We start from the raw sequence: 26,422 nt of genomic DNA, 5'->3' as shown, positions 1-26,422 counted from the left end.
CCTCAACATACGAGAGGGCTGGAAACGTGGACCAGATGGAAGACTGGCTGCCTAGCTAGCATGCATGAAACCCAGGAATCTTTTCATATAGATTTCATGCCAATGGTTGACACCTGGAGGGAAAAACATTTACAATGGGTGTGCTATTGGCTAAAGCATTTATGAGTCAATGTCAGGGTCATGCAAGTGCAGACAGAGCCACAGGGTGTCCCAGGCTAAAAGCAATTGGCTATGCAGACAGCTTCGAGTGACCTGGGGTTTGAACTCCAGTCCCCACATGACAGCTTATAATCATGCCAGCTCCAGGCAAGAGTATGTAGCCAGCTTCTGCATGTCAATATGGTAAAGGGCTCAATCTTGTAAAGGAGCCTGCCACCAAGCATGAGGAACAGAGATGCATCACAGGAACCAACATGGTGGAGAGGTAACCTATGACATGGTGAAGTAAGGATGTGTCGAAAGGTAGGCAGGCACAAATGCAAAAATGTGGCCAGATATTGTGGCTCCCTTACAGCTAGCAGTTAGACTGAGTCAGGCCAGCCTGGCCAATTTATTGGGATTTTAGAACATTTCCCCCACAAAAAAATATACAAAACACTTGGCATAGTAGCATTTGCCTTAATCCCAGAAAAAAAGATCACTGCTCTGCACAAATTCCCTTTCTCTAAAAGTGCCTCAATACCTAGAGTTGAAACTCAGTCTGTTAAATCAGCATGTCACAAGTGGATTTGAGTGTATCTGTTTCTTTAAGGGCCTTGATTCATTAGCTAACACCTCCCAGTGTTCCTCTGCTGAAGCATCCTAAATCCTAAACCCCAGAGAATGAATTCACTGTTTAGTGTCATGATTTACAGAACTAAAGGTGAGCACCTCTCCAAACCTACTGTTCTGGCAAGTTCGGCCTACATCCTTAAAGGGCTGCAAAGTGATTTGGTCCTTCTGGTGAGAAACAAACTGCAGGGGTATAAAGTTAGCTCCCCCTGTGAGGAATGAGGAAGCCACAAACTTGGTAGCCTCCAAGAAAGCACATGGAAGCAACCTTCTGAGTCATTCCCAACCCTACCACATACAGTTAAAATAAAACTGAAGACAAAAGTGCCAAGAGAACAAGACTTTATTGATCTTTAGTGGAGAAAACCAAAATTGCCAATTGAACACAAGGATTCAAAATGACTTTAGACATTAAAAGTTAACAATTGGGATTAAGGGAAGAGGTGGTTCAGCCTAACAGGATCATTGTTCAATTCTCAGCCCCCACATGCAGGAGACGATTCTGCATGCTCATGCTGCAGACACCATACACTAACAACTCCAATGCTTAACTCTGGCAGGGACTGACCAGGAACAGGTCTCAGGGGTCCTCACCCAAACCCCCAAGAAGACTGGAGTTCCCACTGTAGCTGGAACAGGCGTTAACTCTTCCCACCTAGTGTCTGGACAGTGAGTGAACACTCAGGTCTAGAATAGGAACAGAAGATTTTTAACGGACAGGTGCTCTCAGGGGACACTCAAATGGTGTAGCACTTTCTACTCCATCCAGAAGAGTGCGCCACAATTGAGTGTCCCCAAGTGAGCAATTGCCAGTGCAAGGAAGTTCCACGATGCCTTCTCCACACAGCAACACACAAAATGGGGTCACTTTCCCCTTCACAAGGCCTGGAGAGTGCCTCCATTTTGAGTATGGCTATCTGGGACCTCACAAGATGGATCCAGATGGGCCTGCAAGATTAAGAAGGGTCCAAAGCGTGTTAAATGGGCCTGGGGAAGATAGCTCAGCGGGTTAAGGGAACTTGAGGTGACAATTTCAATCCTCCCCACCTACTCCCCATCATTTACTTCCCTGCAAGTTTCACCGTGCACAGCAAACAGTAAATCTCTTAAGATGAGCCGCTATCCACAGCGCAGGCGGGAATGGTACCCACAGACAACACCCAAATGTCGAAACACTTTCCACTTTAGAAATGAGAAGAGCGCTCCTGACATTTGAGCGCCACCCCATGGACAGCAACCACCACCTTGCCCAGCTGCAGCGTTCTCTCAATCGGCTGCCCTCAAAACCTTGGCAGCACTTCTTCCAAGGAACAAAAAGTGTCCCCAGAGTTTGAGTGGAGCAGGTTGAGATCTGAACGGTGCTGTGCAAGTAACCTGTAGAAAAGCTGTTAGGAATCTCAATTATTGTGTAAGGCCTGAAAAACGGAAACAAGTTAAAGTAACACCAAGCATGGTAGACACCTTTTAATCCCAGCACTGTGGGGTTAAAGAGGGGAAGCCTACACTGGTCTACACACCACCCTCCCCCACTGACAAGCCAAATTATGTATAGGCATTTCAGTGTCCCTTCTCTGGCTGTCCACCAGGCTGGCCTTATACTCAAAATGCAACAGATTTGGATTTTGTACCCCATCGTTTCCTAATGGACCTATTAGCACTAGCAATTTAAAGTGTAAAAGGTAGAGCTGGGCATTGTTGGCGCATGCCTTTAATCCCAGCACTTGGGAGGCAGAGGCAGGTGGATCTCTGAGTTCGTGACCAGCCTGGTCTACAAGAGCCAGTTCCAGGAGAGCCTCCAATGCCACAGAGAAACCCTGTCTCAAAAAACCTAAAAATAAAAAAAATAAAGTGTTAAAGGTTTCAGCATGGTGGTGGCAGAGGTAAGTGGGTCAATGCTACAGAGAAACCATTTTTTGAAAATCGAAAAGATGGAAAAAACAGGCTTTGGTGGCGCACACCTTTAATCACAGGAATCAGGATGCAGAGGAAGGTGGATCGGAGTTCCAGGCTAGCTTGGTCTACAGAGTGAGTTCCAGGACCGTCAGGCTGGCTACTCAAGGAAAAAAACCCATATCTCAGAACAAAAAAGTGAGTTCTAGGACAACCTCCATAGCAATATGGAGAAACCTTGTCTCAAAAAGAAAAAAAAAAGAAAAGAAAAACCAGCTGGGATGTGATGGCACACACCTTTAATCCCAGAGGCAGGTAGATCTGTGAGTTCCAGGCCAGCCTGGTCTACAAGAGGTAGTTCCAGTACAGCCTCCAAAGCCACAGAGAAACCCTGTCTCGAAAAAAAAAAAAGAAAAGAAAAAAGAAAAACCAAAGTGGGGAAAAATTTATGGCAGGTCCTGCCCAGTTGAGTCTTCCCACCCCCACCCTGCTTTACAACTGTTTACCAGGGTAGGGACCTTATTTATGTGAAGCATCACAACTACCTTCATCAGTAAAGTATCCAGGGGAAAGGAATTCACCTCCAGTCCCCAGATAAGGGAAACTCCATGCTCCAATGTGGTTTCCTGGCCCCTGGTCCAAACAGACAACAATGGATGCAGTTGATGGATGAGCCTTGGAGAGGGCCTCCACTTTGAGGGCAGCCACTGTGCTGAGCCTCCAGATGGCAGCACCTGTATTACCCTGACATGCCTTCATTCTCCTCATGTACCCATCTGCCAGGTTTTAAAAACAGAACCTGGCTTTTAAGTTGTCAGTCTTGGTGATATCCTTTTCTCAATCACTAACACTCAAAGCCTGGCAGCACTTTTCTTCCAAGAAAACAAAAGAGCCCCCAGGTTGAGTATCACAGGTTGAGGGTCCTACAGGATCTGCACATCCACTTAAGGATTTTGCCAATGTATTAATATGGGATATTTGTATATGAGATGCTGTATTAACACAGGGTTTCAAGAAAATTATTTTTACCCCAATACATAGATTTTAGGAGTGCAGCTCTCCTTTACACTCAAGCCTGAGCTGAGTGCCTGTGCACAAATGCTTTCAATGGGCTCAACTGGGATGCTTGCCCCACACAGTAAGGCACAAAGTGGAAGCACTTTCTCGTTCTGCTTCCGAGAGGGCAACCACTTTGATGACCACTATGTGGGTTGTCTCCTCCAGACTGGGTGCTTGTGGACTCCCATTTCCCCTCCCTGGACACTTCACTTACTGGCTACTGTGAAAGGGAGGCCTTTCTTCCCTAACCTTCCCACTCAACATTCTCCCCACCATGCCTGGAGTCCCAGCTCCCAGGACACTGCAGCTATCCCAGACATATGCTACCAAGGAACACATTGTACCTCAAGTCCAAAGAATGCCCCACACTCCAGGCGTTGGTGGTGCTAGCCTTTAATCCCAGCACTTGTAGGTAGAGGCAGGCAGATCTCTGAATTCCAGACCAGCCGGTCTACAAGAGCTAGTTCCACAACAGTTTACAAAGCCACAGAGAAACACTGTTTAGAAACTTAACCTCCCCCCAAAAAAATTGTCCCACACTTGAAAAATCCTGGATAAGCCACTAAGAACTGGGGAAATGGCTCTTTATCAACCTGTAACCCTCAAAACATGGTAGCACATTATTCCAGAACACAAAGTGCCCCCATGTTTTGAGTACCACAGGCTGACATGGTCCAGAGAGACTCACAAACCTGAAAAAAAATAACATTGGATCAGTTCAATCATGGGTTGAAACATTCCTCTCATCCCCAAATCCTGAGACATGTGCCCTAAATTGGTCTTTTTACATCCAAGGGTAAGCTTGTAAAAGATCAAAAAGTGCCTGGAGAAAAGTCATGTTTCAAAAAGTGACCCCTGTAGCTTACCTCTCACCACTACCAGGCTCGTTAAGGTCCAGGGCACATCCATGAACAATATTCCCATCACACCCGAACTGCTTCCTGTCTTTACACGGTGGAGCAGCACCCCAAAAGCCTCAGCTCAGCGCCTGTCACAAATCCTTCTACTCTGCTCAAGTGGGATGCTGGCCCCACACTGTAAGGCACAAAGTGGAAGCACTTTGTATTTCTGCCTCAGAGAGGGCAACCACCATGATGAACACTATGTGGGTTTCCCCTCGAGCCAGGGGGCACCTCGACCCCCCAGGTCCTCTCCAATACTGCTTCAGTTCCTGACTACTGTGCAAGCGATGTCCTGAGTCCTTCCTTCCCACTCAACATTCTCCCCTCCATGCCCGTGGAGTCCCAGCTCCCAGGATACCTCAGTTAACCAAGACACATGATACCAAGGGACCCATTGTAGCTCAAGTCCCAAGATTGCCCCACGCTATTCAAATGCTGGAGGAGTCACTAAGAACTAGGGAAATAGGCCCTTTGTCAGCAGATAATGCTCAAAACCTGGTGGCACTTTATCCCAGAACAAAAAGAACCCTCATAGTTTGAGTACCACAGGTTGACATGGTCCAGAAAGCAGCAGAATCCTCTGCACCAAAAACCTGAATAATGTATGAAATCAGGGATACGGGTTAGTATCAGGTTCTGAATCGATTGGTAATTCAGCTTCTCCAACAAATACAATTGCCTGGGATCCTCTGGAAATCCTTCAAGCAAGTGACTACCACCCCACGCTTTGTAACATTCATAGCCTGTCCCCATGAACACACACTCCTAAATTCCTACCTTGTTGAAACTAATCTATATCTGCCTGCAGGCCTCTGGATCCTGTGGTGTGGGACGAAACCCAGCTGCCTGTGGGAACAGGAGGCAGAATGCGCGGCCATGCTGATTTAAAATCCTAGTTTTAAAGTTAAACAAAAAAACAAGCAACCTAGTGCTGGCTCACTCCTTTAATCTCAGCACTGGGAGGGTTCGGCAGAGGCAGACCTGTGAGTTCGAGGCCAGCATGGTCTACAAAGCACTTTCCAGTACAGGCTCCAAATTATAGAGAAACCCAAACTACTAAAGCAGGCCTTCGTGCTCAGGAGGAAGGCAGATCCGAGTTACTCAGCCTGACCCTTGTTGCCTAAAATAAATGTGTCTCCTCCAAAAACTGAGGGAAGATATCCATGTCAGGGATACACACCTGCCTCTCAAAGCCAAGGACCTAGACTGCAAACCTCAGAACTGAAAAAAAGTTACCTTTCTTCCAGATAAAAGCCGGACTGGAATCACAATCAGCAACAGCAGGATCTGGATGGGTAGAGTAGAAACTGCTGGTAGAGGGAAAGCTTCTAGTTCTTATATAGTCTGAAGGGTCATTGGCCCCCTGCAGGGGAGGCTCTGGTATTCCTCCCCCACCTGGTGCCATCCTTACCCAATCCCCACCCTGTGTCCTCCATGCTGAGCTTCCCTGGGGCACAATGACCTTCACAGGCTTCCTTGCCCCCACTTCTAGAGGAGGAAGTGAATTTGTTTCATTGTTTTTAAATGGCTACAGTCTGGGTAGGGCGGTTCCATTTTTGTAGCACTTGGTGAGGCTGAGGCTGGGGAAGGATCACTGTTAGTTCAAGGCCCTGGGGTCTACAATAATAAATTTCAGACTAAGCAGGGTACATAGTGAGATTCAGTCTTATTTTGTTTGTTTGTTTGTTTGTTTTCCAATATGGGGTTTCTGTGTGGTTTTGTAGCCTGTCCTGGCTGGAACTCAGAAAAATCTTCCTGTCTCTGCCTCCAGAGTGCTGGGATTAAAGGTGTGCACCACCAATACCCAGGTTCCAGACATATTTCATTGCAGTTTAGATCTATTGTTTATGGAAGAAGTAAACCTTGTCAGCAAGCAGCTAGGTCTTCCATTTAGGGAAGCAGACAAAGATATTGATTTGGCCCTTGTAGTAGCAACACCTTTAATCCCAGCAGTGAGGAGATAGAGGCAGGTGGATCTCTTGAGTTTGGGGCCAGGACTACACAGAGAGCCCCCATCTCAATGAATAACAACAGAATCAAGGATACAGGTTTTAGAGTCTAGAATACAGCATTCCTTTTTATATTTTTTCTCCCTTTATTTATTTGGAGACTGGGTCTTTCTAGGCTAAGCCAGGGTTGGATTCTCTATGTAGCTGAGGCTAATCTTCAATCCTTCTCCTGTCTCTACTTTCCCAGTCTGGCCTTGGCCACTATGCCTTGTCTATTCTATGCTGAATCCAACCAAGCAAAGCGTCCCATCAAATTAGCTTCAAACTCAAAATATTTATTTTGTGTGTGAGTGAGTGTGTCTCTCTGTGTGTGTATAGTTATATGCATGATAGTTACTTGAGAAGCAGAGGCTGGAGGATGGCTATGATTTGCTAAAGGCCTGCAGAGCTACATGAAGTTTCTAGTGGTCATTGTCCTCTTTGTCATGCTGTAGAAACCATGGTTGTATACAGTTAGTTGATGGACAGTGGTGCCTGTGGCAAAGTGGCAGCCAGGCAGAGTTGGAAAACCATCTTCCTGGGAAGGGAAGGATGCTGGCCTGATTGAGACCTGGGTATCCAGACCTCAGAACAGATAGAGATCTCCTTTGGGGCTGTACAGATTTGGTCTTGCCTCCAGGAGGGAGAATCATGAATTTCTATCTCAACCTGGGGCTTTAGACCTGCTTTGAGGCCAGCATGCGCATAAGAAATTCATGTGTGTTAAAAACAAAAGGAATGGCCCCACGGTGGTGGCACACGCCTTTAATGCCAGCTCTCGGGAGGCAGAGTCAGGCGGATTTCGGTGAGTTCAAGACCTGCCTTATCTACAAGAGCTAGTTCCAGGACAGGCTCCAAATCTACAGAGAATCCCTGTCTGGAAAAACAAAACAAAACACAAAAGAACCAGCAATGGAAATGGAAAAAAAATGTCGAAGATCTTGAAGACTGGCATTTTGCCTCAGATTGTGAAGTCCAAGCTTCAGAGTTGCTTCCCCAAACCAACAAAATCCCCCTCTCAGCTTGACGTCATAGCCTGAGCCAGGTTTCTTCTCAAGCAGAGCACAGGCAGCCTAGACCTTTTACAAGAGGTACAGGTCACTCACACAAACACCCCAGAGCCCCTGCACTGTCAGGACGCAACACGGCACAGGTTCTCAGGACCCCACAGTCCAGTTCCACCGTGGGCAGAACCGGATCAAAGGAGAAACCACCTCCTGTGGGAGAACACTCCGGGAGGTCTAAACACTGTTGCCCTGGGGGTCCCTGCAGCTTGCAGCCTTTTTCTAAGTGAACACTGCAGCCCGCCTGGAATCCTGGTTCCATCGCCGGCCTTTGTTGAAAATGGTCCTTAGGAATGACCACTGGCCCTTGTGCGTACCCCATCACGGAGATCTGTACCCAGGTCCCAAAGCTGTCTCCTGCTTCAGAGGCTGCACTATCAGCAATGTCCTGAAGTGACACCAGGGGACGCACATCTCCGTGTTCCTGAAAGGCCTCCCTGAGCCAGGCAATTGATTTGGGACTGCTCTCTTGGGTCCTGACAGTAGACAGTGCCTCCAAGGATGAGTGTCCCTGGATGAGCTCTTGTCCCTCATGACTCCAGCATTTGAAAAACCAAACGCATTTTTGTTAAGACCGTGTCTAAACAGCACAGATGCTCACCACCACTTCTGGGAGAGAATCCGGAAACCCACAGTTCCCTGAATGCTAGGCAAGGGTGTGGCAGTGCCTATAATGTTCAATTTCATTTTGACAAGGGTCTCTCTGTGTAAGGTAAGCCAGGTGACACTTATGACCAGTCTCACTGTGGCAAACTCCAACTCTGTGAGTTGGAGACCAGCCTGGTCTACAAGAGCTAGTTCCACGGCAGCCTACAAAGCAACAGAGAAACCCTGTGTCGAAAAACCAATAAAAAATAAAATAAAATAAAAATAAAGGTCTCAGTATGAAGCTTTAGGTGGATAGCCTAAACCTGGTTTTGGACAGTAGACAGGCCTTGATTTCCTGTGTCTACCCCCCTGTGTCTCTCCTTCTGAGGGCTGTTGTGGAATAACTGTACCAATAGGCTCAGCCCATATTTGCATATGATATATATATATATGTGTGTGTGTGTGTGTGTGTGTGTCTGTGTGTATACACATTCTTTTTCACATATATACATTCGTTTTATTATTTATTTATTTATTTATTTATTTATCGGTGGATTCTTTAACCAAGCAGGTGAACCTAACCATCAGACCTTGTCAGGGTATACCCCTCAAGTGGGAAGTGCCCTCTGGGTTTCCCAAGGGAGAAAGGGCCTCCCTCTTGAGTGTCTCCCCCTGAACATCAGCAGCCTGGAGCCCAATAACAGCAGTTAATGAAGTCCCAGCTCAGGACTTGTCTGTGTGTCTAATTGGAAGTCCTCTGCAAGGCCCACTGATAGAGCCGAGTGGGGAGAATGGAGAACAGAACTGGCCTGTGTGGCTCCTTTTCTTTTTGGTTGTAGATTTACAGATGTACCCTGACTCACAGACTGATATGGGGACTTGAGGAGTTGACACAGTCATTCATAATGACTTCCGGTCATTAAACTCAGGTCACCACTTAGGTGGCTGTCACCACCTCTTCTAGCCATGTTGCTGGTGCCGTGACACAAAAAGTGGCTCTCCCTAAGTTCTGCCTCCTGACCTCAGATACAGCCAACCTTCTGCTAATGAGGGGCTCAGATTGTTTGGGTTCAGCACCAGTCTCCAAAATTCAGTGTTTCTGTGCTTCACTTCAGTTTCATTCATTCTTAATATGTAGGAGATTCCATGCCTGTATGCACATAGGTGCAGAAAATGCACCCCTGGCTTTGCCGAAAGTGATATCATATCAGGGCATTCAAACCCCTGGACATGGAGTTTTGGGTTGTGGTCATGGACCTCGGGGGTTCTAGGATTCCTAGGTTCTCTGCAAGAAAAGTAAATGCTCTAAGCCACTGAGTCATTTCATCTCCCCAGCCCCCAGTGTTTTCTGTCTCTTGGGTTTTCTCTCTGCTTGTTACATTGTAGTTTTTTCTTGTACTCCATTGGCCACACTGGACTTGTATTCTGGCGATACTCCTGCCTTAGCTCACTGAAGTGTTGAGAGGAGACATGAGTCTCCCAACAGTTGTTCTTTGTGCTGGATGGTGGTGGCACATGCCTTTAATAACAGTACTCAGGAGGGAGGCAGAGGCAGGCGTATCTCTGTGAATTTGAAGCCAGCCTGGTCTACAGAGTGAGTACCAGGACAGGCTCCAAAGAAATACAGAGAAACCCATCTCTCTAAAAAAAAAAACAAAACAAAACAAAACAAAAAAACAAAAACAGTTATTCTTTTAAGAGTCAATTTTCTATGGTGGGAGCTTTGCATCAAGGCCTTAGACTCACGCCTTTAATCCCAACACTCGGGAGGCAGAGGCAGGCAGATCTCTGTGAGTTCGAGGCCAGCCTGGTCTCCAGAGCGAGTGCCAGGATAGGCTCCAAAGCTACACAGAGAAACCCTGTCTCGAAAAGCAAAAAAAAAGGCAAATTTGCATTACATGTATATGTCCATGTACACATACATACATGCACTTTCTGTTCTGAAATAGTTTCTTTGAAAAAAAATTTGACCTTTATTTAATCATATGTATGAGCATTTCCTTATATATACATGGGAAGAGAGAAGACTGTTAGTCATATAAAATATAATATAAAATATAATATAAAAATAATTTTCCTTTTCACTTAAAATGACCTGACATGAGCAAACACATATTTAATTCTTTCTGGGAGTCAGGTTGACTAAAGAAAGGCATTTTGATTAGTTTTTAGGCATGATGTATTCCCAGAGGACTCTCACTCCTGGGTTTATTTTAAACCTGAAAATCTGTGACGTGTTAGGATGACAGTGTTAACCCTTGCTGTGGAACCATCGTCTATGCCAGCAGATGACTGAGTCTGTTTGTGCATGCTGCTCTGTGGCTGCCCTTGGCCACCACTAAGTCTGAGTATCGGGTGAAAGCCTGGAGATTTAGATGAACAACAAGATGCCTGGTTCACTTTCTGAGAGAATGACTCTCACCTTTATTGTGGAGCAGCCTAAAATACAAACTTACAAAAACCCCAGGTGAAAGGGTTCACAACAGAATATTGATGCTAGTAGGGCCAGGTCAGATAAAGAGGGATTACACATGGTTATGCTGGAAAACAACTCAGAGACCCTGTGGTATCTGGGTCCCAACATCTCCCCCTTCTTTATATATAACAAAACAATTAACAAGGAAGAACTATAAGATTTCAAGCATTCTATCTATTACTAGCTAACTTCACCATCAAAAACCATAGAAAGATAATATATAAACTCTAGAAATGACAGACACATCTTGCTTCCCAGACAGTCACCCAAAGGTTCTTGGTAATGTTGGGGCATTAGCCTACAGGTCACAATGTGTCTGACAGACTTCTCAGCAAAGCAGGAAATTCTAAACTGTCCACCTACATTGGCAGTTTGTCAGTCACCTTTTTTCTGTGTCCTGTAGAATATCTGGCAGACTCTTCCAAGAACCTGGAACAATTTTTTGATGTCCATCTTGTTTAAGCAGTCACTTTCCTGTGGGCACTGCATGTCCAGTGTATAAAGCAACAGTCAAACAATTCAGGCAAGAGCAGCTTCTTACCCAAATGGCTACTTTGCCACATCAAAGGCAAACTTTATTTGTTCGATGCCCATATTCCTCTCAGATGTAACTGCTGTGCAGGAGAATTTGTGTCTCACTGTCAAGAAAAACCCTAAACCATTTAAATGTCATGTATTCCTTAGGTCTTTGAATGGTTTGAAGAATATCTATATATCTAGAAAACCTAACTAATATCAACAAAGGAAGATCCATTCCAATACAAAGTATCAACAAATGAGGATCCATTCCTATACAAAGTATCATTTCTATATCATAGTCCTGTTTTTTGCTTAAAAAAGTGATTGAGTGTGACCACTACCATTTCTAACTGACCAAATTTAAATGAAAACAAATATAAGGATCACCTGGGCCACTGCTTCATGGGGTCCTGTCCCATGAAACCATACCAGTCTGGAAGGAATCCACAGCTCTTCACCCTCCATGGAATAAAAGCAGAAATTTTTTCCCACGTAACCTGTACTTTAACAACTGTTGCTCCTTCCCTAGTAATTAAATGATTTAAAGACAACACAATAGCATTCTTTTGTTAACAGTCACACATTTACAATCACACTTCATATATACACGTGTGGCCACACCATACATACAGAACGTTTATACATCTTTTGACTAAAACTCACAAATGAGAGGAGATGTCAGGGGAAGACCATCCTAACAATAGTTTGGCCTCTTTGGAAGATCTTCAGGACTGTCGCATCTTTGTCCATTCCTGTATGGACTTTTGTAGGAACTGGGTCTATTCTTTATCTATTTGGACATATTCTCCTTTCTCATCTGGTGTGACAATGATGTGGATGGCTTGTGATGAGGTCTTGGGGAGAGCGCCTGGAAGTGCAGGGCTATGTAATTGGCACTGCCAGTACTCTTTTTTGGAGCTGGGTTGTTAATGACACTGGGTACAGGGGATGAAGACATTGGGGTCTGCATAGAGACACAGTTCTCCTCACCGTCTCCAGAGTCGGTATGGGAGACCCAACAGCAGTACTTGGAGGACCTTGGGTTAAAGGTGTGGTTGAATGTGGACCAAGACTTGGTGACAAATGAATTTAAAGGGAGCTCATTGATGACAGTGTTATTACTCAGGTCAAGGGGTACTGACTTTGCTTTTCGGCCAAGCTTGAGGATCTCACTTCCTCGGCTGGTAAACTGATGGGGCATTTTGCTCATGGGGATGTCAGAACCTGGGTTTATGGGCATATAATTGCAAACAGAGCTGGGACTATCTGATTGACCCACAACAGTCTTTTCTAGTGATTTAGCAAACAAGCAGGCAGTTTCTTCACCTCGTGTTGGCTACTTGTAGTCAATGATTGGAGGTCTTTGTTGAGGGCAGCCCCTGCAAGGTGTCTTGGGGTGCGGTGGGGGAGCTAAGTCCACTGGGAGGTTTCCAAATTCCTTACACAGGGTGTTTCTGGGTGCCTTGAACGTGTACACATCCTCACTGTCTGCCACAGACCCTGCTTGGAGCAGGGGCTGACTGGAGTTTCTGAATTCAGCTGGAGAAGAGCAGAGATTATGACTGACTAAAGAAAGGTTTCTCAGGGTGTCAGTGCTCTCTTTAGTTTGACTGAAGTCGCAGATCTGACAGATGCTCTGGACCCACCTATTCCTGTCAGCCTTTGTCTCAGCCACCAGGTAAAAGGTGTGCTCATTGATAATGATACCAAACATGAACCTCTTTTGGAGCTCTTGTTTGTTGAAGGTCAGGGCTACATCCAACTGCATACAGAAGTTTAGGTTGATGATCCCCAAGGGTTTCTTATAGCAGTGTTCATTCTTATAGTATTTTAGAACATCTGGGTCACCACACATCTTACCGTTCCGCAGGATGAACCAGAATTTCTTCCAAGCTTAGTGCCCCAACTTTTTCTCAGGAAGTGATTTCTCCAGCCAGCCTGTGCACACCACATTAGTTTCGTCTGACTGGAGCCCACAGCCGGCTCCAGTGGACAAGGGCACAGGCTGCTGGGTCACCTGGCTGCTGGTGTGTGGTTCATTCAGGAGGAATTCCTCAGAGGTTGATTTCCTGGATTTCTTCAATAATTTTCTTAGCATTATTGTTTAATCCAAAGTTAAAATGAAATCTTACCAGTACCTTGTTTCTTTAAACTTTCTCTGTGTGTTTGACTGTGATCTCTATTCCAATCCAACTCTCTTAGGAGTTGAGGTACCTATTTTCCAGTACGTTTTGCAATCCACCCTCACAACTCCTTACTTGCTTACCAGCATTCTAAGGGTGATCTCTCAGGGTCCCCTTTCATTCCTGTTCTCAGTGGGACCTCAATTTGTGGCTGCTCTTGGCCACCACTAAGTCCGAGTATTGGGCAAAAGCCTGGAGATTTGGATGAATCACAATATGCCTGGTTCTGTTTCTGAGAGAATGTTCCTCACTTTTATTGTGAAGCAGCCTTGTATACAAACTTTCAAAATCCCAGGTCAAGGTTTCACATCATGATCCTAGTGGGGCAAGGTTAGGAAAACAGGAGGTACCTGTGGTTATACTGGAAAACAACTCTTAGAGACCCTATGGGGGCTGAGTCCCAACACTTAACACTCTAACTAGACTTATGAAAGATGATAAACTCTAGGACATGCTAAATGTGAATCAAGGGAAGTCCAAAAATCTGTGATTCCAAAGTCTTAGGTCTCAATGCAGCTGTAATTACTAATTAAATCACTCAATGTCTAGATGAAACAGAGCAGACATGGATCAAAAACTTCACTACTCCGGGTCACACAATGCTCACAGCTGGTAAGAGAATTAGCGTGGAATCAACTGCATGCACCAAACCCCTTGAAGACAGTCTCAGGTCTTTAGTCTCTTCCACAGGCATTGCTAGTTGAAGTCCAACCCAGGGAATACTGCCACTTAGAGAAAAGAGGTTTCCACTGTCATTTTAAAATAAGCATTTAAGATAAAAGCTGAAAGTTTGCACGAACAGAAAAAAAATAGAATTAGGTAAAGCTAAAACAAATGCTAGTAATTTAGTGTAATGTACAAAAATTACCACTTTTACTTGAGTATGCCTTAAGAAAAAAGTACAAATTGTATTTACATAATTATACACTTTGTCTTTGACTTCTTTTTCTTCTTTTTACCATCTTTGCTCATCTTTTATGTTTTGGAATTTTCGGACTAAGGTATAGAAAGCATCATCAACACCCAGATTACATTACAATGCACTTTTTAATCTTCACCCTGCCAGGAGTCTTTTCTTCTTTGCTGATTTTTTTCAATCTGTTTTGTCGGATCTCTCTCACCAATGTATAAAAAGCATCCTCCACTCTCTGTCTTGTCTTTGCTGAGGTTTCAATAAATGGAATCCCATAACTTCCTGCTAAGTCCTGAGCCTGTTTTGTGTCTACTGTTCTAGAAGGCAAATCACATTTATTCCCTACTAGGACCATAGGCACATCTTCAGCGTCTTTTACTCTTTTAATTTGTTCTCTATAATGGTGAATAGCTTCAAATGATTTAGTATTATTCATGGCAAATACACAAAGAAAGCCCTCCCCAGTCCTCATGTACTGGTCGCTCATTGCACTGTACTCCTCTAGACCTGCTGTGTCGAGAATGTCCAAGTGACAGATTTCTCTATCAATTACTACTTGTTTCCTGTAGGAGTCCTCTATTGTAGGATCATATTCATCCACAAAGAGATTCTGAATTAGCTGTATCGTCAAGGCACTCTTGCCTACACCATCAGCTCCAACTACCACAAGTTTATACTCAGTCATTTTCAGCAGGCCTCTACCGGCCGCGTGCCACACCTCAGGTCCCTTGGTGGCTCTCTCCAGGTACGAAATGACACGTGAGCCGGACTCTGGGCAAGCCGCCGCCTTCCTCCTCCCCCTCTACTGCCGCCTCAGCTGCAGAATCGCAACAGTAGTAATTTTTAAACTACGTCTGATCCAATTAATATCACCCAGAAACCTCTGAAAACCATTTAAAGTTTGAAGGGTGTCCAGCCGAAGACTAATCTTTTGAGGGTGCAACCCATTTGCCACAAGCAAGCATGTCTTAGGTTTGGCTCCCTCACTGACCTTATTTCCCTGCATAGCAGAAGCAATAACTTGTCCCATAATGTGGTGTCTATCTATATCTCTACAAATGCGAATGTAATCATTGAGGCTTTTGGCCTTGTGAGGTGGTAAAGCCTCTTTACAATACTTGTTGGCATTTTTTAAAGCTAGTTTTCTAAATATAGACATGACATTATCGGCATCCCCAAATATACGCCCTGAAAGCAGCTGCTGAGATCTGTGCATATACAGCTGGATCGTAAAGAATTTGCTGACCTAGGTCTGCATAGGCTCCCGTACCAGTAAGCATTTCTGAGTTCTTTTCAGGGAAACTGGCAGCTGTCTTGCGCTGTACCATATGGTTACATAGCTCTTCAAATTCACCTCTCCAAATCAAATAACCTCCCCTGGACAGCACAGCTGGACATAATTGTTGCCAATCACTGGGCGTGGAATTCAAGGCCACAAAGAATTAAAAAATGGTCAGAGTAATAAAAGGTACATGAGGCCTGTTAGCCATAACTGCCTCTTTCAGCTGTTTAATATCCTAATAATTAAGAGGGGAATGCTCTCACAGATTCTGGCCTTGAGGAGCAACTATCTCTATGATTGGGGACATCACTGGGCCACTCTGCTTTTCAGGAAAGCCCAAAGGGAAACAGAGAACACTAGAATTTCGAGAAGGAGGATGAGACTCAAGGGAACATTTTTTTAGCTTATGTTATAATTTAACATACCTTTCCATTTCTTCCCTTTCCTTAGTCTAATCCCCTGAATATGAGGGAGAGGGCCCAAAGGAAGTGTCATTAGAAGCTTGAAGTGACCTAACAGGTTCTGAGCCTCTGTGGAAGGCAGCCTGGGCTTCCTTAACCTGCTTTTTCAATTCCACAGTATTACTAAGAGGTGCTTCTTTGACAAGAGGGCACAGAGAAAAAGTAACAGTTGGTATGGCATTCGGCCCATCTCTGTGTAATGCCCTTTGCAGGTCTATCCTCACCTGCTCCCCATCACCAATACTAAAGATTAAAAACCAAGGGCTGAACTCATGTACAGTTTTTAAAACGTCTGTTGCTGTCTTGTACTTAATACTGGTGCCCTGATTATTGGAGAATTGGACCAATTGTTTCCCCATAAGAGAGTAAGAACTAGCTGCACCCATCTTCAATACACCTGTTCCTTACCTTAATGCTGGCAAGTCTTCCCGGTTGATCCTTCAGTGTCTCCCCTTCTTTCCCAAATCTTGGTGAGAACTCTAATTGTCGTAATAGGCAGCTCTACCACCTTCTCATGGATTCGGGCAAGGGAATCTGACGATTACATAAAGACAACCTAGACAGTCACTCTTGCAAAGAGAAGGCTTTTTATTTCAAAGGGGAGTAGGCTTATATACAAATAGCAGCCCGAGTGTAAATTTACTCAGATCAAGGTCCATGCCGCCAATTGCCCCCTCAATAGGCAGATAATTTGCATTCTTGTATAAAGGCCTATGCAGAAGCAGGGAACTAGTAAGTAAACACCTAGTCACAAGATAGACAGTGGACCCTGAGGGCACTGTGGGTCACTCTTAGTTACAAGAAGAACAGTAGACCCTAAAGAGGTCCCCAACAGGATTTCTCTGTGTAGCCTTAGCTGTCCTGGATATACCTCTGTAGACCAGGCTAGACTCAAATTCAAGGAGTTCTGCCTGCCTCTGCTTCCCAAGTGCTGGGTTTAAAGGCATGTGCCACCACCGCTCAGTTAAAATGTTATGTACTTTTTATTTCGTGAGCTTTGGTGTTTTGCCTGAATGTATGTTTGTGTGAGGGTGCTGGGTCCCTTGGAGCTGGAGTTGCAGATGGTTGTCCATAGTTATTCCATGTAAAAGGACTGGAGAAATGGCTCAGAGGTTAAGAGAACTGGCTATTCTTTAGACGTCCTGAGTTCAATTCCCAGCAACCACATGGTGGCTCACAACCATCTGTAATGTGTTCCAGTGCCCTCTCCTAGTATGCAGGGCAGGCACATATGCAGGGAGAATGCTATACACAGAAGAAATAAATACTTTTAAAAAACATCCCATCTACCTTGTGCCTCTGGGTTTTTTACCTTTCTCTATTCTCTATCTCTTTCTTTCCTTCTTACTCTTTTGATGGCTGTGTGGCTGTCCCCTGGTGTTCTCTCTCCCCCTTTTCTCTTCTTTCCCTTTTCCTCTCTCTCTTCTTCTATTTATTCTCTCTGCCCACCAGCCCTGTCTATCCCTCTCTCCTGCCTAGCTATTGACAGTTCAGCTCTTTATTAGACCAGTCAGGCATGTTGGGCCGGAAAAGAAACACAGCTTAACAGGGTTAAACAAATGCAACATAAAAGAATGTAAGAAATCTTCAACTAATATCCCATAACAGCTGTGAGCTGCCATGTGAGTATTGGGAATTGAACCTGGGTCCTCTGCAAGAGGTACCCGTGCCCTTAATAGCTGAACCATCTCTCCAACCCAATAAAATAATAATTTTAAAAATTAGAAAAAAGAGGCCAGTTGTTGGTGGTGCACGCCTGTAGTCCCAGCACTCGGGAGGCAGAGGCTGGCTGATCTCTGCGAGTTCGAGCCCAGCCTGGTCTACAGAGAGAGAGAGAGATAGAGACAGAGACAGAGACAGAGATTTGATAGCAGGGGTCCAAAATGTGGCAGCACAGCAGATAAAGGCACTGGCTATCAAGGCTGTTGACAAAGTTCAACCCCCTGAGGTAGTTCAACCATTCATTACTCAGGAAGGAAAAACATGATCTCCACATATATAACCATTAGTTCTAGGACCAAAGGCTTTTAACTTTCTCTATTCTCTATTAGTTCTAGGACCAAAGGCTTGAGACATATGCCAGTCTTGTTTGTTTTAGCCAATAAAAAGTCTTACTACAAAGTACCTGTAGGGTCTGGTGAGATGGTTCCTCTGGTAAAGGTACTGACAACCTGAGTTTATTGCCTGGCTCCCACACTGTGAAAGGAGAGACTCTTGCAAGCTGTCGTGGAACAATGCCCATAAGGGCTCCTGCATTAATTAGAAAAGACCCACAGGGGCTGGAGGGATGGCTCTGTGCTGAGGAGCACTTGCTGCTGTGCATGTGCACAGGTATAGACCACGAAATATTTTTGAGACAGCGTCCCATTGTATATCTCTGACTAACCTGGAATTTGATATGTAGACCAGGCTGACCTCCAACTCACAGAAATCTGCCTGCATCTGCCTCCTCAGTGTTAGAATCAAAGGTGTGAGCCACCATGCCCAACTCACACAAAATAATTTTTAAATGCAATTTGAAAATCCTGAATATATTTATGTAACCAAATACTTGTAACATCATATTGGCACCTTGGACAGGTATTTTTGTTTGTTCATTTGTTTACTTTTTAGATAGGGTTTCTCTGTGTAGCCCTGGATATTCTGGAATTCACTCTGTATCACAGGATGGCCTTGTATGCACAGAGATCTCTGTCTTGTCTCTGTCTCCTGGATGCTGGGATCAAAGGTGTGCTCCACCATCGCCAGGCATTGAACAGCTTGTTGCTTGCTTTCTTTGGGGGGATGGGAGGGTGCTGGGAATAAAACCCAGGACCTTGCACACAATAGGCAAGAGCCCTCCAACTGAGCTACAGCTAGAGCCCCTGTCTTGTTGAGCCAGAGCCTCACTATACACCCAGTCAAGTCTAATGGAACATCTTCCTGCCTCTGTCTACCATGTGCTGGTGGATGTCACAGGTGTGTGCCACACAGCTTCCTGAGAACACTGAACTCTGAAGACAGGGGCAGAGGATAGATTCCATGTCCCCAGGAAATCCCCCCATCATGCTTACCAGCTGGCTTTTACACAGGCTGAAAATCTGCCACCTCAGCCAAGCTGCCTGTGACGATCTGGTCTCCAGCCTCAGCCTGGACCAGACCCTGACTGAGCTGGAACTGGGCCTAAACAACCTTGGTGATCCCAGGGTGCTTCTGCTGTGTGAGGGCCTCAGGCACCCAGACTGCAAACTGCAGACCCCCTGGTGACTGCAGTTCCTGATTCAGCATGCTTTTCCTGTCTTCTCTGTCCATGGAGGCTGTGGGCCCACTCATTTCCTCACCAGCTCTAGCTACAGAAATTTGATGTCAACTTTTCCTGCCACGGGGTCTTTACACACACATCACTGACACCACTGAAACGGCTCTTCTGTTCTGCTGTACATTTAGTTTCCAGGGGAGGTACTGGAGAGATGGCTCAGTTGTTGAGAGCACTGGCTGCTTTTCCAGAGGTCCTGAGTTCAATTCCCAGAGACCACATGATGGCTCACAACCTTTTCTAATGAGATCTTGTGCCCTCTGCTGGCCTGCAGGCATACATGCCATTAGAACACTGTATACATACATATATACACATATACATACATACATACATACATACATACATACATACATACACACACACACACACACACACACACACACACACACACATATATATATATATATATATATATATATATTTAATTTCTGGCGGGGGAGATTTGTTAAACTTTCAGGTCTCAGAACAAACACTGACCAAAGTGTACCCTCTGTTCTACTTGGCTTTCTGTTACTGTGATAAACAACATGACCAAAGGTGACTTCAGGAATCAAGAGTTTTTGTTATCCTACAAGTTATATAGCTCCTCACTGGGGGAAACCAAGGCAGAAGATTGAAACAGTAAAGAAACCAAAGAAATTTGCTGCTTACTGGTTGGTTCCCTGTGGCTTGCTCTGCTAGATGATTTTATACAGCACAGCCCTACTGGCCCAGGGATATACTACCCACAATGGGCTCCTGCAACAATTAACCATCTAGGTTTCTCTGTGTAACAGCCCTGGATGTCCTGGAACTTTCTCTGTAGACCAGAGCTGGGCTTGAACTCAGAGCAATCCCCTTGCCGCTGCCTCTTGAGTGTTGGGGTTAAATGTGTGCCCTACCACAGCCCCACCCTTTCTTCTTTTTTTTAAATTACAAAATTTGACAGATGTTCCTTTCTGCCTGCATGTATGCTTTTGACCAAGCTCTTGTCTGGTACCCACAGAGTCCAGAAGACAAGTTTAGATTGCCTAGGACTGGAGTTTCAGCCAATTGTGAGCTGCTTGGCCCTTGCCTTCTGTCTTGCCTTCCTCTCTGCCTTCTCCCCTTGCCTCTCTCAAAGGTGGGCAAGGCCATAACCCTGCACCCAGCATACGAATTTGGCATGTAAGCCCAGCCCTGGTGACCTAACCAAAAGGCATAGGACACACTCACCTTGGCCATCCCTTCCTCTAGGTTGGGCATTTGCCTGCTGGGCTTAGATGCATGTGCAGGGATTGCCCATGTGTTCCAAGTCAACACTTGCCTCTGAAAACTGGACATGAGCTTTAACGACTTGGGAGACAGGGGCCTGTGGCTGTTGGGGGAAGGCCTAAGGCACGTGGCCTGCAGAATTCAGGAGCTGTGATGAGTGTTTTGCTTAGGAGGAGGGCAACAGGAGTAGCGTGGGGATGCTAATGGAGTCATGAACCAATACACACTGGCTGCTTAAGTAGAAATTTTAAGGCCAGCCTCGGCTTTATAGCTACTATCAGGCCAGCGAGGGATATGGGAGATGCTACTTCAAAAAACAGAACAGAAAACAACGATGGTTATTTTCATTCTAAAGGCCGGAAACACATAAACATAACTGAGCCAGGGAATGATGGGCTGGAGCCTTTAATCCCAGCACTTGAGAGGCAGAGGCAGGAGGATCTCTGTGAGTTCCATGCCACCCTGCTCCATGCCAGCAAGCTTCAGACAGGCACCAAATGTTACAAAGAGAAACCCTCTCTCAAAAAAAAAAAAGAAAATGTGATGTCTCAGGTTCCTGCTCCTGCCACCATGCTGCCATAACTCCCCACATAAGTAGAGAGAGAAAAGATTCCCCCATCCTCCAAAAACCAGCCCCCCATTAGACATACATACACATATGTAAATACACACGCACATATACACAGGTGAAAAACCTTGGGGGTGTTTAGAATTTGCTTGGTGAATAAGGCATTTATTAACTTGGGCATTTTCTTTTCATCTATTGGTATGTGTATCTGGGCATGCGGTGTGCACAGAGGCCAGAAGATGGCATCAGAAGCCCGGGAATATCAGTTACAGGATGTTGTGAACCAACTAAACCAAACTTAGGAACCAAACTTGGCTCCTCTAGAAGAGCAGTCTTAACCACTGAGCCATCTCTCCAGCTCTTGCTGTTGGAATATTAGATTTCTATTATCTGTTACTATACTGGCTATACACTCTCAGACTCACCCTGCTTCACAACACTGCTGCTCTGTCTCTATCTACATATCCCTCTCCGCTTTATCCCCAGTCAGGGTTTCCTGTGTGTAGCCCTAGCTATCCTGGAACTCAGAAATCAGCCTTCCTCTGTTGGGATTACAGTGTGAGTCACCATGTCTGTCCTTCCAAACCCACAACCTTATCAAGCTGCAGGCACTGGACGGACTCACTGTTTAGAGATGTGTTCCCTGGGGACAGAGAAGCCCCGAGGTCAGGGACCTCCCTAACTCTACTCTTCCAGACCAAATGTGGCTCCAGACTAAAATGAGGAACAATCTAACCACAGAAGGAAATCATTGATCCTTGCCTTCAAACCACAAAGGCGATCCAGTGTATAATAACTCTCATAATTATAACTTATATTATTTTTCTGTTCCAAGTCCCTGCCCTCCAAATGTTTACTTATTCTGTGTAACTCAGCATTGTAGACTACAGCAGCCTTGAACTCAGAGATTCCGCTGTCTCTGGCCACCAAGTGAAGCTAATTAGGATTACCTGTGTCAATTACCAGGGCCAATATTTGCTGAGGGATACACCCCTCACTAAGGAAGTTGTCTAGCAACCACTGGATGGGCTCACGACAGTTTCCTTTAAACCCTGTCACCTGTAAAGTCCTCACCTCAACTCCCTGAAAAGACCACCTCACACACCTCACCTTGTCCCCTGCAGGCTGGACAGCTGTGGCCTCACAGCCAAAGCAGGTGAGGACCTTTTTTCCATCCTGCAAATCAACCAGACACCGACTTAGCTTAATGTCACCAACAACGCTCTGGGGGACACAGGTGTCAGGATACTGTGCAGGAGGTTAAGACATCCAAGCTTCAAACTTCGAGTCCTGTGGTGAGAGATGGACCCTGATTTCTTGGGGAGAATAGGGGATTCAGGAATGATGGCCTCAGATTTGGTGGTAGAATTCTAAATGATAGAGATTCATTAAACACTGGATAAATAAATGATGCTGCAGAGACAGATCAACAGTTAAAAGCACTTGGTGAGGACCTGAGTTCGTTTCCCAGCACCAATGTCAGGCGGACACATTCAACTGTAATTCTAGCTTTCGGGGCCTTCATGGTCATGACTCCAACTCACAGCCCTAGATATGTACATATGTAAATACTAAAAATAATATAAAATATGTTAATGAAAGGGGAACTATTTCACTCATAGAATTGCTTGTAATATTTGAGACCAGCAATTCTGTAGAATGCTAGCTGGGGATTAGACTCCTCAGGTAGTTCAAAGTCTCCATTCTCCTGCCCCAGCTTCCTGAATGCTGGCATTGCAAGCATGGACAGTTTGAATTTACTTCCTGTTCTTTTTCTTTTTTTCTTGAGGAAGTGTTTCTCTGTGGCTTTAGAGGCTGTCCAGCTAGTAGCTCTTGTAGACCAGGTGGGTCTTCAACTCACAGCAATCTTCCTGCCTCTGTCTCCTGACTGCTGAGGTTAAAAAGTTGTGGACCACCACTGCTTGGCTTTTCCTTTATTTTTATAAATATTTGTTTATTTTGTACACAGTATTCTGCCTGTTTGTATGTATGCACACCAGACGAGGGCACCAAATCTTTTTATAAATGGTTATGAGGCACACTGTGGTGGTTGGGAATTGAACTCAGGACCTCTGGAAGAGCAGACAGTGCTCCAACCCCCAAGCCTTCTCTTGTTCTTTTAAATGAAACCAGTCTCAGCTGGCACCTGGGATTTCTGAGTCTGTTATTTACCCACTGGACATGCTTTCCACACCATGCTATCTGCTTCTGGAAATGAGAATACAACTAAAAGTTCCTGTGGGTTTTATTTATTAATGTCTAAAGACACTCAAGATTGGGATTAAGGAACCCAGAGTGGTTGGGACATGTTGGATCCCACCACATGGAAGGCAGATGCAGGTAGATCTCAAAGAATTCCACTCCAGCCAAGGCTGCTGCCACCACCACCTGGCCCTAGTCACCTACTCTTAACCAATCCTGAACAGCCAAGGGACACACCACCCTTCTTGCCGCTGTTTCATTTAAAAAGCCATAACAACTGAGGCATTCATTTGCATCAGTGAATCAGCTCCTTGGTGGTCTCTTTTTGAGTTCTAACGAACTTGGCATAACAATCCCACACCAGCCAAGGGAGCAGAGAGACCCTGTCTCCAACAAGCAACTGAACATTGGGAGTAAGGAGGCTGGAGAGGTAGCTCTGTGGTTAGGGCACTTGTTGCTCTTGCAGATGTCCCAGTTTCCAGATCCCACTCTGCAGCTCACAACCTGTTCCAGGGGCTCCAACTCCAGTTTCAGGAGATCGAATCACCCCTGGTGACCTCCATTGGAACTGCAATATGAGTTTCAGTCATCCATGTGTGCAAAATACTCATCCTAAAACAAAACTAAAGGGATGGAGAGCTGGCTTAGCAGGTTAAAGCATCTACTGTCAAGCTTGATGACAAGCTTAACAATCAGAACCCTCGTGGGTGGAAAGGAAAACATCTACTGGTTGTTCTTGTGTCTCCAAAGTACACCATATGGAACAGTATTAAGAGCAAAAGCACAACCAAAACCACTAGCTGGATCCCAGCTTCACAGGAAGCTGAAGTAAGAGTATTCCAGGTTCAAGGCCAGCTTGGAAAACTTAATGAGGCCCTTCCCTGAAAATTTGAGCTAGGAGGATGGTTTGGCAGTAGAGTGTCTGCTTTCCTAGCATCGCCAGAGCTGTAAGTTCCAACACTGAAAATAAATGTTTAGTATTTTGCATTTACCTGTGTTTCTGGACTGCATAGTTGTGACAATCAATCCATGTTAGGCTTCAATGGGATCCAGCCAACTTGCCAGGTTCATACCTGCGGGGGAGAATAGATTGAGACATGGCAGGTAAAGACACTTAAAAAAAAGAGACACAGGATAGTCAAGAGGGCAATCCAGTGCGAATACTGGACTTCCCAAATTTACTCTTCAGCATTCTTAAGTACCCCAACCAAAAGGGGAACATGGCAAAAGACTTCTTTATCATGTATAAGGAACAAACACACTGTCTATCTTAATCCACCGAACATTTGATAACCACACCTGAGACTCAAATTCTCCTTGTGGGCCTTGAGGGTAAAGAGTAACCACACCTCAGACCAAGTCTGTAGATATTTAGGTAAGACATTCAAGACTAAGATCAAACATCCTATAGTAGCCATGCCTTAGACCTTATGACTTTAACCTTGGAAGACCAAGGACAGTTTTGAACTCTCTGACCTTGAGTCAAGATGAAGCAGAGCATTCTCTGGCCTCTGACAGACAGTATTTCTACAAGTCTGAGGCCACATTGAGCTCAATGCTCTCCTCATACAAAACATGGCCAAAAAAGCCTTTCTCCTTTGTTATCTCCATTGTCCTTGCCCTTGAGATTTGTATTGTGGCTAGAGTGATGGCTCAGTAGTTAAGAACATTGATGGTGCAATCCTGTAATCCCAGCACTTGGGAAGTCAGAGGCAGACAGATCTCTGGGAGTTCAAAGCAAGCCTGGTCTACAGATTGAGTTCCAGGACATCCAAGGTTACACAGACAAACCCTGTTGGAAAAAATCCAAACAAACAAGCAATAGAAATATTAATGGTTAATTCTCTCTCTCTCTCTCTCTCTCTCTCTCTCTCTCTCTCTCTTTGCATGTGGGTGCTGCTGCTATGTGTGTGGTGTGTGTCAATGTAACTGTACGTATGTACGTACGTACGTACGTATGTATGTGTGTATGTATGTGTCTACATGCATTGACCTGATATTGGCCAGAAAAGGAGAGCTGATCCCTTCGACCTGAGTTAAAAATGGTTGTATGTGGAACTAAACTCTGGCCCTGTGCAAGAGCAAGAAGCACTGCATACAGAACTAATGAAAACAATATTTGACACACAGGCTGTGTAGCTGGAGACATGGCTCAGAGGTTAAGAGCACTGACTGCTATTCCAGGGGTCCTGAGTTCAATTCCCAGCAACCACATGGTGGCTCACATCCATCTACATTTCAACAGAGCTGCAGCAACAGAATGGAGGGCACCAGGACTTTTGTTCCCTCGGACAGTTGTGATCCAGCACTTGAGAGACATTACTTTGTGTGTGACTTTTGCTTTTCTCTGTGTAACTGTCAAGGCTGCCCTGGAACCCCACAAAAATCTGAGTACTGGACATTTCAGTCAGTCACTGTAACAAGACTCCCACCTACTGGCGAAAGTGTGAAACTGCAGATTAAAATAAGGGCAGAGGACACTTATTTGGAGGAGTTGGGTATATTATGATAGAGACAAGGTGTTTCTGTAGCCTTGGCTGTCCTCCACTTCTTAGTTCTGCTTGCCTCGGCTTCTCTAGACCCAACAAATATTTGCACAGTTTCCAGAGACAATTCAAGCAGTAACCTAGAATCCTTGCAGATATAAGCAGGGGGGGGCAATATTTCCCTGCCCAGCCAATTCCTTAGAAATTTGTCTGTTTAGCTGGGGGTTGGTGGCGCACGCCTTAAATACCAGCACTCTGGAGGCAGAGGCAGACAAATCTCTGTGAGTTAGAGGCCAACCTGGTCTACAAGAGCTAGTTCCAGGACAGCCTCCAAAGCCACAGAGAAACCCTGTCTGGAAAACCCCCCCCCCAAAAATGAAGTTGTTTGTTTTCCTGCTTCACAACTCAGCATTGTAATCACACTGGGAAACTGTATACTAGAAAAAAACAGAAGCACAAAATATACTAACTTGGCTGGAGATGTAAACCAAGTTTCCAGAGGCAGTATACCTAGAAAGATCCAGGAATGTTTGTATCTA

The 26,422-nt window shown here is 45.1% G+C and overlaps 2 protein-coding genes and 1 pseudogene across 4 annotated transcripts in view; 2 read left to right on the top strand and 1 right to left on the bottom strand.

Annotated features, from left to right (window-relative positions):
- Nucleotides 1-22,494, top strand: part of LOC118239751 — a 37,395-nt pseudogene extending 14,901 nt beyond the window's left edge.
- On the bottom strand, nt 14,353-15,038 carry LOC113838943 (GTPase KRas-like). 3 transcript variants are annotated; one of them, XM_035453610.1, is made up of 2 exons: nt 14,525-15,038; nt 14,353-14,402 (listed from the first exon to the last, which is right to left on the bottom strand). In XM_035453610.1, the coding sequence occupies exons 1-2, from the start codon at nt 15,036-15,038 to the stop codon at nt 14,353-14,355; spliced, it is 564 nt and encodes a 187-aa protein (XP_035309501.1). The 3 variants fall into 3 exon arrangements, with proteins under 3 accessions (XP_035309501.1, XP_035309502.1, XP_035309500.1); XM_035453611.1 differs by lacking the exon at nt 14,353-14,402 and adding an exon at nt 14,416-14,419 and having other exon boundaries at nt 14,539-15,038; XM_035453609.1 differs by lacking the exon at nt 14,353-14,402 and having other exon boundaries at nt 14,469-15,038.
- Nucleotides 22,495-23,501: 1,007 nt separating the features above from the next.
- Nucleotides 23,502-26,422, top strand: part of LOC113838333 (mothers against decapentaplegic homolog 1-like) — a 10,867-nt gene continuing 7,946 nt past the window's right edge. The window contains exon 1 of the mRNA XM_035453531.1: nt 23,502-23,535. Coding sequence (XP_035309422.1) covers nt 23,502-23,535 — 34 coding nt within the window. The remainder of the gene's footprint in view (nt 23,536-26,422) is intronic.

This window comes from Cricetulus griseus, unplaced genomic scaffold, assembly GCF_003668045.3.
Source record: "Cricetulus griseus strain 17A/GY unplaced genomic scaffold, alternate assembly CriGri-PICRH-1.0 unplaced_scaffold_1, whole genome shotgun sequence".
Lineage (NCBI taxonomy): Eukaryota > Metazoa > Chordata > Mammalia > Rodentia > Cricetidae > Cricetulus > Cricetulus griseus.
This window is presented reverse-complemented; position numbering and strand designations above follow the sequence as displayed.